Source organism: Dipodomys merriami, unplaced genomic scaffold (genome assembly GCF_024711535.1).
Source record: "Dipodomys merriami isolate MVZ:Mamm:240054 unplaced genomic scaffold, mDipMer1.0.p SCAF_42, whole genome shotgun sequence".
Lineage (NCBI taxonomy): Eukaryota > Metazoa > Chordata > Mammalia > Rodentia > Heteromyidae > Dipodomys > Dipodomys merriami.
Genome location: NW_027205826.1, coordinates 5,074,982 through 5,095,360, shown reverse-complemented (window position 1 = coordinate 5,095,360; position 20,379 = coordinate 5,074,982). Strand labels below are relative to the sequence as shown.

General features: G+C 39.4%; 1 protein-coding gene across 1 annotated transcript in view; it reads left to right on the top strand.

Moving 5' to 3' along the window:
- The window catches only part of Prkca (protein kinase C alpha), a 386,397-nt gene that overhangs the window by 153,167 nt on the left and 212,851 nt on the right, over positions 1 to 20,379 (top strand). Inside the window, exon 3 of the mRNA XM_069993120.1 lies at positions 9,713 to 9,795. Coding sequence (XP_069849221.1) covers positions 9,713 to 9,795 — 83 coding nt within the window. The remainder of the gene's footprint in view (positions 1 to 9,712; positions 9,796 to 20,379) is intronic.

Sequence of the window (20,379 nt, the reverse complement as noted above, 5' to 3'; positions counted from 1 at the left end):
GAAAGTTATGCTGTAAAACTATGAAGCCTTGCCTGGTGCTGGTGGCTCACACACATAAGCCTAGCTACTCAGGAGGCTGGGATCTGAGGATCACAGTTCAAGCCAGCCCTGGCAGGAATTCTTATCTCCAGTTAATCATTCAAAAAGCTGGAAGTAGAGCTGTGGCTGAAGTGGTAAAGTGCTAGCCTTGAGCAAAAAACGTTCAGGGACAGTGTATAGGCTCTGAGTTCAAGCCCGAGGACTGGTGTAAACACACAGAGCCTTTTATAACCTTGTGGAATTAAAAGGAATGCTGAGTTATTCAGCTGATTCTGAAATCAGTACAAAAATGAACCTTCAAGTCCAAGTGTCATAAAGTAAAATTTTGGATTTCCCTTCAAACAGGTCTTGATGATATGTCATCAAGAGGTTTAAACTCCTCCTTAAGGAAGTTGTCTTTATACCACATTTAAGTCATTAAGATTTTATTAATGCATATTTATCATTGCTATTAGGAAAGCCTGCTTTATTTTGTATTTGAATGGAGGAATCTGAGAATAAAGGTCAGTGATCCTCTTGCAATTCTCTGTTGGCATTGGTGTGGTTTTCATCATCTGTATTCTCCCATGACATCTAGAGCATAATCTATCAGAATTGATCACCTCTTACCATCCTCATCTTCTTGTCTTGGAAGAATCCTTGTATCCTGTGATTGCCTGGCTTTTCTTCAAACTTTTCTCTCACCTTTCTCCAGGTCTCAGCCCTTTCTTGTCTTACTTTCCACTTTTCCAACTACCTCATCCTTCCCACCAACTATCACATGTAGATTTACTCAAGACTTCTGTATGCATTGGAATTCTCTTTCATCATGCTGATCTCTCAAAGCTTGGTTTGTAGTCCCAAGCTGACTATTGGCCTCTGACCCAGAAGGTCCACCTGCTTGCTTGACAACATTTTTTCTGGGTATTTTTTACTACGTTATATCCGACTTGCCTAAATGGAAACTTCTGTCTAAATGATGACAAGGAATAGTTTCTCCTGCAGCTGCATAATACTTGTTTTGCAAGGCCCCAAGTCCTGTTAATTATGACCTGCCCTCTTGTCTGCTCCTGTCATACCCTGCAGCCTGTCCATTCTTCCTTTAGCATTTAGAATTGATGCTATTTCAAATACAGAAATCTGAACTCAAACTGGCACAAACAATAAAAGCACCTAATGTGTAATCTTATATATTCAGGTATATATGAGTTATACTCAATAGAGGAAGTTTTTGGTAGGTGTGAAGAAGCAACATTTTTAAATAGGAACTTTAAGGTCTGACATGATTGAAGATCTAAAGGTAAATGCCCATGGAAACACCAAGATCTGGCTTCTTTATTTCTCTCTTTGGTCTTCTGGACTCTTAGCTACATCCTGAAGCTTCCTTTTTGATTGTAATATGGTCAGGCCACCTCCTCTGTTGTTCTGGCCAGTGACGTATCAAGCACCCTTAAGTCTCCTGACTTTCATCTCCCATGTTTGATGTCTCAGTTCGCCATCTCAGAATTTTGAATAAGAAAGTTCAGATGTACTTTAAGTTTCAGCAGAGGAATCTAAGAGGAGTTAAAGGTGATTCTCCTAGAAAAGTGGGATTCCAGAAGTCCAAGAAGAATGCAGTGGAACTGTTCAGGAAGGCTTAGAGGTAGAACCAGCATGCTATCTGACGGATGGCATGCCTCATACTGAGTCATCGGGCACATTGATTTGTTTTCATACAACTCTAACGTGTATCCTAGGAGAAGACTGTTTTCATTGTTACAAATTTGAAACCAATAATTTTCTTTTAACATGCAAATATAAGTTCAAAATTTCATTACTTTCCTAACAAAGCTGAAAGTGGTTGACTTGTCTTAGAGATTTTTCATTTCATTGTATTTTGATGTGACGTTACCCCTCATTAATCCCTTCCAGCTAAGTAAAATTTAATTAAAATCACATCACATGATGGCAACCATTTATGTATTTAAAGAAAAAGAGTCCAAAGAAGCTCATCTACCAGGCTGCTATTCTAAATAAAGTCTATTGCTTTTAGTAAGTTCTTTCTTGAATGGAGAATTTGTTATATCATAGACTTTTCTCCAGGAACTTTGGATAATTGGGAACTTTCTTGTGTATGTGTCATTTCTGGGACTTTAACTCTTGGTCTCAGCACTGTTCTGGAGCTTTTGTGCTCAAGGCTAGGGCTTTGCTCCTTGAGCCACAGTTTTACTTCTGGCTTTTTTGAAAAAGTGTTTGGAGATAAGAGTCTCACAAACTTTACTTCTTGGGCTGGCTTCAAACAATGATCCTCAGATCTTAGATTAAAGGTGTGAGGTACTAGCACCTGGCCCTAATCAAGAGTTTTTTTCTAAAAGATTTTTTCTTTCTATTAACATATTTTAGTTGTACAAATGGGTTGGAGTGCTCATTGTGATATTACCATACATAAAATGTACTCCATCCAATTCACCTATCATCTCTCCCGTGTTCTTCCTTCTTAAAACAATTTCAACAGGTTTCATTGTTCTATTTTTACATATGCAAATAAAGTACTCCAACCATATTCACCCTCATTCACTCTCTCTATTGGGATATTTCTTTTAATCTACATTCCCTTTTATATGACCATGACCTGAATTTGAAATGATTTGGACTTGAGAATGAAAGGAAAGGAACTTACGTTTAAAGGAGAAATGGAAAATAGTCTCACTAAACAAACATAATGGACCATATCAGGTATGAAAAAGGCTGACCCTATTTTCTATATAGAGTAAGTGACAAATTCTCAATAATTTAATACAGGAACTAAAACTCACTGTGTTCCAGTGCCCTGGGAGGGATGAGGGAGTACAGATCTAATTCTTAACAATCCTGCAATCTGAAACACACTGAATTTTCCCCATTTCTCACTCTTTTCTGACACTGATTTCTTTTGGCAATTAATGGAGTGGAAACAAATATTCTCTCTTACATGGGTATCATGGTGTGTACACTTGTAATCCAAGCTACTTTGGAAGCAGAGGTGGGAGGATCTTTAGTTCTCATCAAGCATGGGCAAAGTTAACAAGACGCTGTCTATAAAAACAAAATAAAAACCAGGAAGTGGCATAGCTCAAGTGGTAGAATGTTTACCTAGAAAGTCTATAGGTTCAATCTCTAGTACCACAAAAGCAAAATTCATAAAGTAAAATTTTCTTGGTACTTTTTCTTGGGTTTTGACTAAGACTCAATTGTAATAATAAATAATCACAAAAAATCTACATAAGCAGGACTATATGAATGTAATTCTTACTGTCTCTGACTTCCTTTGCCTCTTGTTTATGATTTCATAAATATTGTTGGTTGAGTAAATTTTTAGTGTGGTAAATTATGTCACAAAATTTACCACTTAAACCATCTTAAATGTGTAATTCAGTAGCATTAAGAACATTTGCAATGTTATAAATGTCCCCTACATCCATTTCCAGACCTTCCATTAAAATCATTTCAAACAAGATCTCCCAGTTTGCCTCATTTCCCATCCCTAATAATTTCTCTTCTACTTTATGTCTCTGACAAGTGGAGTCATATGCTATTGAATGTGTCCAAATTTCATTCCTTTAGGTCTGAATATGTATAAACCACATTTTTGTTTATCCATGTATCTATTTGTGGACCGTTGGATAATTTCCCTGTTTTGCTTTTTGGAGATAATGTGATTGTGGATACTGGGATGCAAACATCTGAGTACCTCCTTTCGGTTCTTTTGTGTTTATACTTAGGAATGAAACTTATGGGTCATATTTCATTTTTAGGGAACTTTAAAAATGATTTCCACAGTAGTTACATCCCTTTATATTTATATTTACACAGGTTCTGTTTCCTCTTCATTCTTGACAATACTTGCCATCTTACCTTTCTTTTCCTTTTCTAATGGCCTTCCTTACAGGTATGAAGTAGTGTTTAGTGGAAAGAGACATTACTGCACTTTTTGTCTTTTTTTTGGGTCTGGTCGTGGGGCCTGAACTCTGGGCCTGGGTGCTGTCCCTCAGCTCTTCAGCTCAAGGCTATTGCTCTACCACTTGAGCCACTTCTGGCTTTTTTCTTTTTGCTTATGTGGTGCTGAGGAATGGAACCCAGGGCATCATGCATGCAAGGCAAGCGCTCTACCACTTAGCCACCTTCCCAGCCCCTGCACTTATTGTCTTGTATATGGTCAGTGTTGGTGACATGCCTAAGGAAGAATTTGCTTGGACCAGCTAGGAAGCACTCTGTATCATCAGTCCAACATATTCTTTTGGTAGACATGTCTGCATGAATGGAGTATGAAGGAAGAATCTGGACTTAGCATTCCTTAGGATCACTCTGGGAAAAATTGTCCAGAATCAAGAGCTCTAAGTGAGGCATCCATCCTCATGATGATGGATTTCGACATAGTGACGATTATCAGGCTCTTGGTGTGTATTTAATGGATCAAGATTAGTTATGGGTGTAACTAAGTTAATTCTTATCCACTTCATGGGGGAACAACATTTCCCTTGCTTTGTTGGGCTTTCCTAGTACCTCTTGGTTTTTCTCTTTAAACCAACACATACCATCGGGAACCACTGTTAACATCAACATTACATTGTCACAACATACTTGTATTTCTTATTTGAAATTTTTATGAATTCCTGAGCCAAAATTAGATGACTGCTATTTGTTCTGCTTCTAAAATACATCCTTGACAGATGGAATAAAACACTCCTGGATCTCCATTTACTTTGTTTTCTTCCGTAAACACGACTGGCAGATGACAAGGATCACTAGACTAAGCTTTCTCTCTGGACAGAGATCTCTCTGAGAACCTGATCTCCAGGATCCTTACTTGACCAAGCCTGTGGACTATTACTTTGCCTTCCACTGTGTCATTGGTTCAGCGTGATTTGTGCCTTTCACATGTCATTAATTCTGTCAGGTTGTACATAGAAGATTAGAAGGAAGTGATGAGAAAGAAGTGATTTTTGTGCCTAGAAAATAATGGAAAGAAGATTTACTTAGTCATTTTAAGCTACTGGAGAACTTCCTGCTGTACAACTTCCATTTTGCTTAGGCAAACACAGGTGACCCATAGTCTATGGAAATAAGGGTCTGTTTCAGAGGTTTGCTGGTCATCCAGTGTTTCCTATGCATAGACATGTTCAAAAACCAAGAATCTGCCCCCAAGGAACCATGGAACAGAGGGAAGCTGCCATACTTTGTGTGTTTACCATCTTCCATTTCTGTGGCTGCCACCTCTAAGTTGCCTTCCTGCCTACCAAGGTCATGTAGGTATTTATTGAAAGTGCCATCTATTTCTCCTTTTCCTCAATTCCCCTCACTCCACATAACATGCTAAGATGAATTCCTCTATAATATAAAATAAAACAAATAAGAGTAGTTGTTCTCAATATTTAGCTGGAGGAAAACCTAATACTTTCTCTCCTTTTTCGGAGCCACTCTTATATTCTTTCTCCCACTGCCCTAGCAAGACTTCTCAAATGTTTTGATTATATTGTCTTACAAAATATACATTATCAATTTGGTTTGTAACCTGAAACCAAAAGTCAAGGCCACCCATCAGTGATTTTTGAGTCTGTGGCTATGGCTCAGAGTTTCTGGGGCAACCTTTTCCAGCAAAGTGTTGCTTCATCTAGCCAGTCAGTCAAACTCCCAGCAAGAGTGGGGGTTGTATAAAGTGAGAGGGCAGCAGAGCTTTCTATCCTTAGTCACCCAGCCATGGCCTGATCTCTTTTCTCTTCCTTTGGAGAGCATCTATTCTGCATCCTGAATGTCCAAAAAGGCTTATGGGGACCTTTATTCCTCAGATGACTCATACCTGCGCTCTGGAGACACATGACCTTTTGTTTGGCTCCTGTTGGTAGAATCCGCTCATAGAAGTGGGAAGATTCCATGTGAGGAGGAAGGGAAAGGGGCTCCCAAGGCAGGCTGGGGAGAAGGGAGTAATTTGGGAATAAGTGGAGATTTTGCTCTCTTCAAATTACATGAAGTAGTGAAAGCCCATTTCTTTTCCGGAAAATACTTAAAGAAATGTTTTTGAAGTGTTCAGTAGAAATACTTCAGCTGGAGGTATGCAATTGCATTGATGTGAATGCAGATAGAATTGATAGGTACAGATGACAAATTATTTTTCCAGAGATAAATATAGGCTTTCTAAACAGTATTCATTCATCATTCATTTTTTTTAAGTTGGAAAAAAATCTGAACATTTGAATTATCAAATGAGAAATCAGAATGCTTATTTTCCTCTCAAAACACTGTGTCCATAATAAACTGTGATAAGATAATGAAGCTACTATAATCTCTTTCCTTAAGAAACTGATCTTCTAGTGGATGAGAGATGACTATGCCTGGGGGGAGTGAGCTAATCAGATTAATCTGTGCCTTCATAGCTCTGCCTTGTTATCCACATTTGGGGTGTTTTGTAGTCAAGATGCTTGTAGCAGAAATGTAGTGGCACCAGACACTGTTCTGAGGGCTCCGAGGAGCCCTGTGGTTGTATTAGCACAGGGCAGCCATGGGCCCCTTCCCTTTGTTTCACACTCACCTTTTCCTGCCTATGCGGTGGGCCAGGACAGCTCAGCATCTAAAGTTTATACTGCTCTTTTTTCTTTCATTTTTTCCCCCTTTGGTTTATCCTCTGTTGTCATTGTTTTTGATTTTGTGTTTTGTATATAAATTTATCTGATTTGGGGAAGGGAAGGGTAAATAACAAAATGGTGAGACAAAGGACAGAGGGTAAACCACTGCAACAACGATACAAGATACTGTTTTAGAAATGAACTTTACAACTTGGGAGGGAGGGAAGTCAGGAGGGGGGAGGAAAAGTGGGAGAAAACAAGGGAAGGGTAACACTGTTTGATAATAAATCTACTCATTACCTTACTTATGTAACTGTAACCCCTCCCTCTGTATATCACCTTTACAATAAAATTAAATTTTTAAAAAAGAACTCTTCTTATGTTTTCAGGTACTCTTCTTATTACCCATTTGAGAGATCTTGGCATCAGCTCTTAATATCTTTTCTGCCCCCCCCCCTACACACACACAAATTTTGTCTGTGGCCATGACACTGGACGAAAGGATGCTGTGGGCTGAACAAAAGTTAGAGTAAATGCTGGCTGCATCATGCTGTAAAAGGCAGGACATTCTGCTGGTCCTCCTGCCTAGCCCTTTGCATCTTCTCTCTCAATATCAATACTCATTGTCTGCTTATAACATGCTAGATGCTAAGAACCTGTACTATACCTTCCCATCAAAACACTGTGACTATGAAAGCATATTAAGTAGTGTTGATATGAGGACTCACGTTAGTAATGTGCATGAAAGGACCAAAGTGCCTGGTGAACAATAGAACACTCATTAAATGTCCTTCTGTGGTCAGCCAGTAAGTCTCTTCTTCTGCAATTTCTCAGGCATGTGTTACTCTCAGTTCTTAGCATGAATAATGATAAGATAATTAGGTTTATACATACATTCCCCAGTTCTATTCCATTAAATTCTTCCAATCTCTACCATCCACACTTATGAAGCATTGCTTTTGTTTGTGTTACTCTTTGTTTAAAACCTTTCAGTGGTTTCTAAGGCTTATCCAAAATATTCTGAATTTCATCCTGGCCTCTCAAGTTCCTTTAAGTATTCTCAGACTTGGCTCAGTATTTGAATTCCTCTTGGCATTTCAACTGTCAACAAATCTGAAGTCCTTTCTCACCCACTGAAATGACTCACCCTCTTCGATTGCCTTCATCTACTAATATGTACAGGGACTCACCTTATTATTGGTGAGAGAACAAAATAGCACATGAGCAGAGAATGTAAGAAGTTCTAGCTTTATGCCATGCCTCAGTTCCTTTCTGCAACTATAACAGAATACTTTAGACTGGATAACTTACAAATAGCACAGATTTATTTCCTCACAATTATGGGGAGTAAAAGTCCAAAATCAGGGGTACTGAAATCTGGTGACAGCCTTCTGGTGTCTTCCTCAAGGAGAAGGAACACTGTATTCACTAGAGAGGGAAAGTGAAAAGGCCAAGAGACAAGGTCCAAACTTACCTTTTTTTAGTGTGTTAATTCTATGCAATACAGCTAAATTCTAAGGGTCCAATCACCTTCCTACAGTCCGACCTCAACCCCACTACAACAGAGCCAAATTTCAGTGTAAGTTTTGGCGGGAACAACCATCCAAACCATGGCATACAGGAAAATGTACGACTTCCCTAAAACTTTGAGGATATTTTTTTCTTTTTTTGGGTGGGGGGGGGGTCCGGTGGTGGGGCCTGAACGCTGTCCCTCAGCTCTTCAGCTCAAGGCTAGCGCTCTACCACTTGAGCCACAGCGCCACTTCCGGATTTTTTCTTCTTACTTATGTGGTGCTGAGGAATCGAACCCAAGGCCTCATGCATGCAAGGCAAGTGCTCTACCACTGAACCACCTTCCCAGCCCTGATATTTTTGTTTCTTTAACACTTTTTTATTACTCTACAAAGACCAATAGAGTAGTAGAGCTTACTTTGTAGCTTAATTTCAAGATTTTTCTTGTTTCATTGGTACTCAAGGGTTCATGTTTGCTAAGCAGATGCTATCCCACTTGATTCATGTCTTCCACCCCTTTATAATTTTAGTTATTTTTCACATAGGGTCCTGTGCTTTTACCTGGGCTGACTTTGGACCATAATCCTCCTACTTTTACCTCCCAAATAGCTGGAATTATATGCATACCACCACCATTGCTTTGTTTTTAAAATAAGGTCTTGTTAACATTTTTGCCCAGGGTGCCCTAGAACTTTGATCATGCTATCTCTACCACTACATAGCTAAAATTACGTGTACACTATGCCTGGTCTCAGCTTCAAGCTTTGAAGATGAGAGTATCTTTTATGTCCTTCACATTATACCATCCATGAAAATCTCTTATGTGATTATTACTTACTCATTATTGCCACTTCTTATTTGTTCCTCTAACACATACATTTATGGGTTAATTTGTAGGATTCCTTAATACTGGTTCTTTTGGGCTTGGGAAATATTGCTAGGTAGAAGGTTTGGCTTGAGTTTTTAAGGACCCCCTCCCATCAATGACAGCATTGGAGGCAAACAGGCTGACACAGAAGGTGTTGGGGTGCACCCAGCGATTTATTATTTCAAAGGGTTGTTTTCTATAGATTAGGCTCTAGTATCTTTATGATTTCCTTAAGTTCAAAATCCTGCCAAGGAAATTATGCAACCCACTTTTAGAGACCCTTGTATGTTATTTATAGTCAGTTATTTTCTTTGTATTTATGGGTTATTTCACCACAGAGTACAATATTACATTGTGTGTGTGTGTGTGTGTGTGTGTGTGTGTGTGTGTGTGTGTGTGTGTGTGTGTGTGTGTGTGTGCGCGCGCGCTGGTATAAGACATGGCAAAGTACTTTAAATTTAGATGACTGGTTTATACCTTGGACAAATGCAGTATCCTGTCTCCCTCAACTTTAGAGAATAGGGGTCATGGTTTATTTGTTTTTGACTCCTGTCAGCACTAGAATTTTGTGACTTTAACTATCCATGAGCACAGACAATATAAAGTGAAATGCTTTCTGATAGTTGTTTGTAAGATTCTGTCTATATCAAAAATTAAATGACTCCTAATTACAAGTATCGCTTTGGGTATAGTAAATCTAATGTGTTCTAATTTTTGTTTTCCTTTCTCTCTTCAGTTTGCTGTTTTGTGGTTCACAAGAGGTGCCATGAATTTGTTACTTTTTCATGTCCGGGTGCAGATAAGGGACCTGACACTGATGTAAGTACTCTCAAAACCATTATTTGGTGCTAATGTGCATTCATTTCTAAGCTTTATTTTTATGTACCCATACAACTGTTGTTTTGGCACATACTATTAGTGAGAAGATTTTTCAATTAGTCTCCTGTAACTTTGACTTGTACTAATGAACAGATGTATTGTCCTTTGGAGCCCTGAGCTGCTTCTCAGAGAAATTCATAGAGGAGAATCATTAGCTTCTGTTCTTAGTCTCTGGGTAGCCACATTGACTAAGTCTACTTCTTTTATGTTAATAACTCTAGGGACAGATTTTACAATGGACATAAATCATCAATTGATTTGCTTCTGGAAGTTTGTGAACTGATAGGAGCATCACTGGTTTCAGTCAGTGATAAAACCTAGTTTGTTCCATATACTGTATTGTCATGTTGATTGTAAGTGCTACTATTGGTGGAAATAACTTAGCATCTGGTTCACTGAGCTATGGTCTCTGCAGCTGCCCCATACGTTCATAAAACTGTGTCATTATTCTGCTTAATTAGTCCCTATTGAGTAACTCTCTTTTGTCTCTATTTTTATGGAAAAAAATGAGACCAGGAAAAGACAGTGAGAGTTAAAAGACAGGGAAATACCAATGCCTACATTATACTGGTTAGAAGGAATGAGTTGCTTTTTCCCAGATCAATTTAGTTATTCATCCATAAATTGTGGGTGTCAAGTGCTTCCTACTTCACTGCTTGTTCCTATCAGAAAAGTTTGATTTTAAAGTAGCTTTCTCATTATAGGCAGGGTTCAAATCTTTTCTACTCTTCCTAGAAGATGATACTTTTGTGTTGCTCTGTAGGATTCAGATTCTTGTAACTCATGTAATAACGGAACTTAATTACTTGACCATCTTTGGACAGTGTGATTCAGATACTAATGGAGGTAGCATTAAGTGGGTGCTGTAGGCTTCTGGCCACCAGGTTTCCACAGAACCCTGCCGGCCATGCAGCTAGAGGAGGCCTCACAGGTGTCCTTTCTGTATCTCTTTGTAGATGAGGGAAAACAAGTTCATGAACATCAAATGCCTTCCCTATATAGAAATAAAACTAATTACTGTCATTGCCTTCCCTCCCCTAATTTTCTTATGTTCTTTCTTTATGGAATATTGTCTCTGTTTGGGGGCATTTTCAAGATAAAATAGATGGAAGGTACCATATCAATTTTTCTAAAACGCTAAAGTCCTGTTACTCTTTTTTTGAAAGTATCCCAAAGCATCATGTATTTATTCCTTTATTTCCTTGCTCATTAGTCTCATCTTCATTGTCTTGTTTTATATTTCCTCTTTTGTCATGTATTCTCCTACTATTTCTGCTGCATCAAGAACAGAAAGGGAAGTGTGGGCAGGCTATAGTAGTTTTTGTACAGTTTTTGCTTCATCCAGTCTCTTCTTTTTCCTCTTCTCATTAAAAAAAATTTTTTTTGGCCAGGTATTCTTTATTGAAAATCCATTTTGTACCAGCCCACATTCTGAAGAAAGATGTGCCCTTTGCCCCTCGGGGCACCTTCTGGGGGAAAGATGGACATTAAAATGTCACTAATTAAAATAGGATTCAGTTACATTGAGCAGATTTAGCTAAGGGAACTCTGTGTTGACCAAGAAGCTTTCCTTGTAGGCATGGAATTTAAGCCAAACTTTGGCAATGAGTAGCAAATCCACAAACTAAAGGAACTGTGGGGTGTGAGTGTGCATACACATGCACACACACACACATGTGCAAATGCATGCATGTGTGTCTATTGATGTAAGGGGCCCAAGAAGGAACTGTTACAGACAAATGGAAAAAGAAGTGAGAAAGCCAAGATGTGCGAAGGAATTCAGTATATGAGAACCCAATAAAGTAGAGCATCAGATGTCTTATGAAAGATTTGGGACACATCTTAAGAGTATTGGGGTTTAGGTACAAAAAAGGTTTTAAACAGAGAGTACTGAAATTCCATGTGCACCTTATACAGGCTTCTGTTGACTCATTGTAGGAAGTGTAGGTTGTAGGAAGTATAGGTTGGAAGTGGGTTGATATACTGGGGATATGTCAAAGCTACTCTTTAGGACAAGGAGCTGGGAGCTGGTTGGAAGTGGATGAAGTGAGGATGGGCAGAACAAACACATTAAAGAACCGTTTAGGAGCCAGATCCTTACTTCTTGGTCATTATGGGTTTAGGGAGATAGGGAGAATGAGAATGATTCCCAAGTTTCTGGGAAAAATATATGAATGGATGAAGGTACTTGGAGGGCCATGAGACTTTGGAAGGAGAGCATGCTTTTGGGAAAGGGTGATGGGGCAAATCAAACCTTCACTTCTGATTAGTTCAGTTTGATGAATCTGACTCTAAAAGGGTGTGTGGACCAAGTGTGGAGATCAGAAATGAGATTTATCCTGAAGATCCAGATCCCTGCTTTAAGCCCTGGGTTGAACCCTTTGTCTTAAGGAGAGGTAGAAAGGGTTTATATCACAGTGGAGACCACTGTGCAACTATGGGCAGATTGGATGGGAGAAGAAGGTCAGGGAAGGAGGCCAAGAAGGAGCTGCTAGAGAAGTAGGAAGACTTGAGTCTATCTTAACAATTTTCTAGAGGCTGTAGGGCAATTTGGTGATCATGTTGATGAATTTATAATGGATTTTCTAAGTTTTTGATATTTGTTGCAAATAAGCAATGTACAGTTTGCAAAGGACTGTCTTGTTTACATGGGAAAGTCTTGGTTTAGATCATAGGTCAACTAATACATGTTCATTGTTAACAATCTCTGTCAGACTTAGTCTACTTTCTTATTTGGATGTTTATCATATGGTCATCATATACCCTATTCACAGAGTACAGAGATAGGAAAAGAAGTTTCAGGGAATTGTTGCTTGGGGTGGATTATAAGGGGACCACATCTATGGCCTGATTGAAGGCTAGGTTCTCTTCCTGTGCATATTTGTGCTTTTAACTAGTTGTAGGTGCTGAGATTCACTGATATCCTTAAAAGTGATGATAAGAGATGGATTTTTTTCAATATAAGAGTCAAAGAAGTACATGAAATATTTTTAAAAGCTACAGAGAACCAGTGAGTCCCACTTGTCCCATTCACAAAGAATTGTGCATGATCTTACATGGAGAAATTTTGCCTTTTGTTTTTTAGAGTAAAGCAATTTATGATTAGGGGTTTTGTGATAATGCAGCTGTGGCATGAGAGATGTCATTGTGTGTGTACAAAGCAGTTTTACTTACTGTGCACAGTTTTGTACACACCTATTAAAAATATGGTCAAAAGAAAAGTTTAGACCAAATAGATAGAAAAGTGTTAGAGGACATGAGAAAGACCAGTTAAGAGAATGGAAGGATGAGGATAAATAAAATAGAACTTAAAAGGAAAACTTTGCCCCAAGCATTTTCCCCTTGAAAAATTAAAAATTTTGGATGAAAGATTTTTTTTTATAGCATGAAGTGTTCAGATGCACCATACTGTATAACAATGCCTTCATTGAACTCACAGACCCCAAAGCATTTGCAGATTAGGAAGAAGAAGTTACAGAGCTTGTGAAACCTATAAATAGTGAGCCTACTCTGCCATCTTCAAGATGAAAGGAATAGAAAAGTACTGAAAAATCAACCAGCAGCACCCAGATAACAGCCAGATGGGAAAAGCATTCTGAGTTCTTTTGAACAAATGTTCCTCAGGGCTCAAGGAGCAGCCATAGTTGAAAAGAAAGGGCTTCTGTGTTCAATCGAAAGACCCTTGAAGATTTTCAGGCCAATTTCCCAGCCCTTTGCCCAATCTGGAGGAGCATCATACCCCGGGCAGGCCCTCCCTCTCAAGAGGGAGGAAGAGATTCTAAGTGTCAACGCATATACACTGAGTGGACAGGAAGAAACAAGAAAGGGTTCTCAAGAACTGGCACTAGAGGGGTCAAGTCAATCTTGGGAACCAGCACTCAGCTGCTTGAAAGTGGGAATGTTGTGGTATGTGACTCACAGAACAAGTGTGTTCTTCCCATTTGGTGATAAAAAGGGCCCTTGGAATCTGGCCAGAATTTCTGTTTCAGGTGTGCAGTCTCTGAATGTAGCCCAGGGCTCTGCCTACTGCTCCCGAATCCAAGATTTTGTAGATAGCTGAGAACCTATTTTTTAAAAATGATCCTTGTTTAGAATAGCTTCTTTTGAGCTAGGGATGCAGCTCAATGGTAGATGGCTTTACTTCTGGAATGTCTTCTTCCTCTACTGACCTAAGATTTGGATATAGTAAAAGATAAGTATTACCTTGTTTTGCTTTGGGCATTGGGTATAGTGAGTGAGAATTTGCAGAAGAGTAGTAAATGCTGTTATTTATGCAGCCACCATTGATCAGGCGCTCTTCCCTGCCATGACCATGATAATGTGGGGTGGAAAGGCTATGGAGGGTTCTGTGGGGCTGGCCTTTCTCTAGACTTCTTCCTCTCAGTTCTTAAAAATCTTAGTTCACCAGCTCTGTCCCTCATTCTGGAACTCCTTCCTGTTTTAAAACCACCTCCATTTATTTTACATTATGCCTGTTCCCAAGGCCCAAATTGCTAAAAAGAAAATCAGATATTTTGTCCTTGCAGTGTTCATGTATGTATGTATGTATGTATGTGTGTGTATGTGTGTATGTATGTATGAGTATATATGTTGTGTATATATATATGTGTGTGAGTGTGTGAGCTTGTGTAGGAATAAGTATATATGTTTATTAGCACATTCAATCCCTTTTATACTTTGTTTTCTGTGTGCTTAAGTGAGAACAAAGCTGTGAAACAACCCTTCCAGGGAATCTTACCCACCTGTCTTTCTCCTAATGCCACAATGTACAATGCTCTCACACTAAGATTTTTTTAAACTTGTACATTGTAAGAAGAGAATTCATTCTTGTGTGCCGTGTATAAATAACATGGATGCTGAACAATTAATTACTGCACACATAATCTTTGGATTATTTATTTCATATGCTGGATATGGGGACATTTGATCGTGTGGTCATGGTAGGATAGACCAAAAGACTTCAAGAATCTTGAAGGGATAAGCTTTCCTTGCATTTCTGTATGCATTTTTGTTGAGCATGCTGTTTTTATTTATATTATGCATTTTCCCTAGTGTCCCTTTCCTGTCTGGAGTGAGAATATTCACATAATACTTTTGCATTTCCTGTATCTAAACAGTGCAGTAGTCCAGAATTCAGGTAACTTCCTAGGTCCTTGCTGCATCTCCTCCCCTGGGAGGCAGCCAACACACATCCAGTGGTATCAGAAATATGCTGATGCCTGCCAGAATGCTCAGAAGGACATCTGATGAAGAAGTTAACTAACTTACTAAGAGATGGGGGGCGGGGGTGTGCCTTGAAAAAGACAAAAGCATTGACTGTCTCACTTAGGGCTAACCCACGAGCAGCTGGGTTCTGTGGAGAACTGTACATCCAGCAGGAAAAATGACTTTCTTTTCACTGTTATGATCTCAAGAATTCTTTTATCCTCTACTCCTTTTCTGTATCTTAGAGACCAGTCAAATAAAAAACGGTGCCCGCATTGCTTAAAATTCAACATTTCAGAGATTCTTTTATGACAGAACTTAAAGCATTTAAAATAAATTTAGGAATACATTTTAGCGAATTTTCCATTTCTTTCCAAGTATGTTTTTACATTTAATATAGAAATAAGATGATTCTGTGAGCAAAGACAGTTATATTTTTTTTAAAAACTTGTGAATTCCTGGGATGACAAAAGAAAGTGAGGTTTGCAGAAGGTCTAGTTTCTACAAAGATGTATAAGGTTTCTCAGAATTCAGTAAAGAGTCCTGGAGGGACAATTGCATTCCTGCCTGGTCACATCACTGAAGCTCTGACTAGACCTTAATTTTCCTATTTATAGATATAGACATTGAGCTTGATAATCTTTAAAGTTGTTTCTGCCCTAAATTCCTTTCCATTATTAAATGTTATTGACTGGGGGACTCCTGGTATGAGGGATACATTGTTTTGTAGGGTTTCTTTAGAAAGTAACTTGGGTAATATATCCATGTTTATTGTGCTAGCCTAGGCATATCTGTCACCTAACACCACTGTCATACATCAGGAAACTCAGGTGACCTGAATCACAGGAGGACCTGCATGCAATAAAAACACAAGAAGCAAGACGTGCACTTCTTGTTGGGAAGCCCCCAGATGTGTCTCTGAGGGACCCCTTCTGTACTCGACACAGAGCCCTTCTTCATTTGCTGTGATGCCGCAAGAAACCTGGAAAAGAAAGTTATTTCAGGGAAACAAACCCAACACAAAAACTCCAGGGCTAATTCTGCTCTACAGTGGGTGGATTATTTTATGTACCAGATTCACAGTAACAGAAGTATTTCCTGCAAGGGAAGGGACTCCTGCTACATTTGTGCCAAAGTAATTTAGCTAGGAATTAAAAATAGTCTCAGAGTCTTCCATCCAAATCCCCAGCTCTAAGGAGCTGCAGGAGACAGCTGCTGGGTTGCTGGAGCATCTATTGTTTTGACCCACTGAGTTCTAACCAATGAGAAGAGAGGGGACCATATATTTGTCCTGTGGTTTGTACGTACTTGATTAAGTGAAAGAAATACTAATAAGACCACTTACATTTTAACTAGTCATGGGGAGGCATGTTTTCTAGGGAGTCACCTAGGGGCTTTTCCACTCAGTCCTATGGTTCAGGTTGCTGCAGTTCCAACATCTTTGGAATTAAAGTTTGGAACTGCATCGAAGGCAGTGGCCTGTTCTTTTCCAAATCTTCACCCTTGGCAAACCATCAGCCTTTGAGAGTGATAAAAGTGTTTGGGAAAGCTGGCCAAAGTTCAATGGAACCAGGTCAGCACAGCAGTCTCTTAAAAAGTGTGGAGAGTTAGTTTGGGTCAAAGAAAGAGAGAAGTAAGATGATAAGGTAGAAAGTTATTTTCTTAAGAAACAGAAACTATCTCTGACAGCAGGTATGAAAGAGACTTTTGTTTGTTAAACATGAAGAATAATTATGTAGCTTCCTAGGTATCTGTAGTTAACTGTCTTTATTTCCTTTTCCTTCCTTCTTCCTTCCCTCCCTCTCTTCCTCCCCCCTTTATCCCTCCCTCCCTCCCTCCCTTCTTCCTTCCTTCCTTCCTTCTTTCCTTCCTTCCTTCCTTCCTTCCTTCCCTCTTTCCTTCCTTCCTTCCTTCTTCCTTCCTTCCTTCTTTCCTTTATGGAAATATGGATTGTGACACTAGTTTTATTTAATATGCTGAAAAGGCTTTAGATGAAATATATGAGTGAGAGGCTTTCATTTTATATTCCTTCCTTCGTTGCTTTTACATTTTTATTTTCCAACTGTCTTCTTTTCTGCTACCAGTTCAGCTACATCAAAGTATTTTTTTGTCTCTGCCATTGATGAAAACTACTTAGTTCTTCACATCATTCTGCACAGTTGTGCTCTCACTAGTGTACTTGCTTTTTAAAAAAAAAAAGCTTCCTTCCTTTCTTCCTTCTCTTTCCCCTCCTTCCTTCTTTCCCTCCTTCCTTCCTTCTTTCAAAACTCTCTTCCTCCCTTTCTTCCTTCCTTCATAGTAAGCTGTTGTCATACTTAGTGGTTGTGCTTATAAGTGATTTCTTTTTTCTAGAAAAGTCTCAAATTTTTTCTCTTTGAAAACTGAGTAATCAGTAAACAGAAAATACGTGTTCCTCCAAGGAGAATCTGTCAGTGAGTGTCTGATAACCTGTTATGATTTGCCTTTAAATTTTTGGATTATTTTTAGCTGCAGATGAGACTTTCATTGAACTTTCACTATAGCTAAGAATGGAGATATGGCCATTTCATGTTACTTAGGGTATGCAGGGGAGTTACACGTGCATATAGGTCTTTCCTACTTTTTAAACTTTTGTCTTCACTCTTTGGAATTTAATTTTTTTTAAAAAGCAGACATAGGAAATAGCTGTTGACTAGTTTAGACAAAAAATTGTTTTGATGGGCACCTTGCTTATTTTTCTTGAGTCATCTAGTATCGGACAGTACACAGTACCAATAACCAAATTACCTGGACCTGAGTGCTGTTGTTAGAAATGACATCTGAGGATCCTGCCCCCCAGGAGCCACAGAGCTGTGAGATGCTCTGCACAAGTCATGATGTGTTTATGGTATTACCTGAATTTATGATATCAGGCATATATTTGTTCATCTTGTATCACCACTAAATGTTTCTTGAGCATTTATTTGTGGTAAGTAGTATGGTGTGCCAATGCTAAGAAAAAAATGGCCATTTCTTCATCTTATATACAGTGGTAGTTATGCCTGTAAGTAAACATATAATTCATATAATAATACTTCAGTGGATCACACATATAAATACACTAGGCCTATATTATTCCCATTGTATGAATGTGTGAATTATGGCTTAGATGTGGAGAGTTTCTTTTTGGAGTTCAGTAGTACATAGAGCTCTAAGGTTTTGAACTGGATTTCTTTTTTCTAAACCTGTCCTCTTTCCATGGATCCACCTGATTGCTTAGCAAAACTGGCTGGAGGGGCAGCTTTTTAGTCAGTGAAGGGAGGCTCTGTGTTCCTGAGTAGAGTTTGGGATCAATGAAACTATAAGACAGGAGCCTGGCTTTTTTGCTCAAGGCTGATACTCTGTCAAGAGCCATATCTCTACTTCAGGCATTTTTTTTCCAGTTAATTGGAGATTAGCGTCTCAAGGATTGTCTTCCTGGGCTGGCTTTGAACTTTGATCCTCAGATCTCAGCCTCTTCAGTACCTAAGATTATATGTCAGCCACTGATGCCTGGCTGAGAAATCATATCATCTTGAGATATTGACAGTGAATTCATCCACAGGAGAGATCCACTGGTATTCTCATGAAGACTGGAGCGTGGAAGCCTACAGCAGTTTGCAGACTCACTCTGGGTTCCTCTGTGGAGAGTGAAGATGGGGTTTTTCAGGACACTGCATTTCTGCAAAGATTTAGTTCAAGTGGCTTTTCCCTAAGCTGAAAGCTAGCCCAGGGAGCTTTTTGGCTCATGCCGGAGGCTTGTTCCTGGATTCTAGTGAGTCACCTTTTCTTCACAAGCTGGACTCAAAGTGCAGTTCAATTAGCTGGTTCCTTCCTCACCTTGGCTCTCTTTTCAGCTTTCACTGCTCAGCAGATTTTCCAAAAGGTGGCTCAGGAAGAGTCTAGGCTAGAGATGAGTATTTCCTGGGGTGTAGGAAAGGGAAGAGAGTTTACTGAGGACTTCCCATCTGGCATTCCCACTGTGCCATTTATTTATTTACAGTGGGATCATGGACCCAAAAAAACCTGCCAAATTTTAATAGTGGCTGTGAGAGGTTTGGTAAGTGGGAGGCGCCTGCTCTTTGCCATTTGCATTGTGTGGCACTAGAAGCTGTGAGCAAACTAGACTCTTAGTTTGCTAGTAAGAAATAGGTGGTAAGAAGGTGGATTGTTACAGTTAGTTTGTTATCCATTTATTGTATTTACTTTTATAATCCAACATATTCCCAAGCAAATTTTTTGAGAAAGATATACCAAGCTATGGGTTGGGAAGGAGTCAGCTTCTGTGACAAATATTACTATCTTCATGTTACAGTTGTCATGAAGTATTGGGACAGTCCTGACCATCTGAAGGCTTCCTAGATTCTCCCCCAAGGGAAGGCTGCCTGGTTCTTACATTGAGGAAATCATATTGGATATGTACATCACTGGCCTTGTTTTCTTCCCCCTGGCATCTCCTTTTCTTTCCAAACTAGAGCTTACTCCTGCTGTTTTCATCCATGTAAGAGTAACCAGCTGGTCATCTGTCCCTAGTCTCCCAAGACAGAGGCCTTAGGGTTATCTGAGTTGTCGCCATCTCCCATATCTAATAGGTCTTCACCTATACCTCCTCTCCACCTTTGTAACTACCACTTGGTGAAGACCTTCTGGTGTCCTGGGAATTGAACTCTGACTCAGAATTGTTCTCTTTGTCTAAATATCCTAGATATTGGATCCTAGATTTTTCCTTGTCTAAATCCCTAGATATTGCCTCCCAGGAGTACTTTAATATATTAAAAAGAAAAAAAAAATCTGATCCTGCCACTCCTGTTTCACATTTCCCACATGTTTCTCCAGAGTCCCACACTGTGATCCCATGGGCTGTTAGTGACCTGCCTTGCAGGGCAGGCAGCACTGGTGTCTTACACAGCGGAGACAGTTTTCCAGAGGGCAAACCTTAGTGTACACACAGAATCAACTGCCACTGCTTTGCTTATGTCCTGTTGACCAACACCCAGATTTGCTGTAAAGGGTACTAATCAGGGTTCTCCAGAGAAGCAGAACCACTAGGTGTGTTTGTATGTGTCTGGATATGGAGGCTATGTCCCAATAGTTACAGGTTAAGGTGGCAAGTTGGAGACCCAGAAGAGTCAATAGCATAGCTCCAGTCTGATTGTAAAGGACTGAGAACCAGGAGAGATGATGATGTGGGTTTAGTCCTCATCTAGCCAGCCCTCACTGGCCAGCCTGATCCCCAGGAAAAGCCAGTGTTTCAGAGTGAGCCTGAAGGCTGAAAAGAAAGGCCCAGTTTGAAAGCCTTCAAGAAGGAAAAATTCTTTCTAA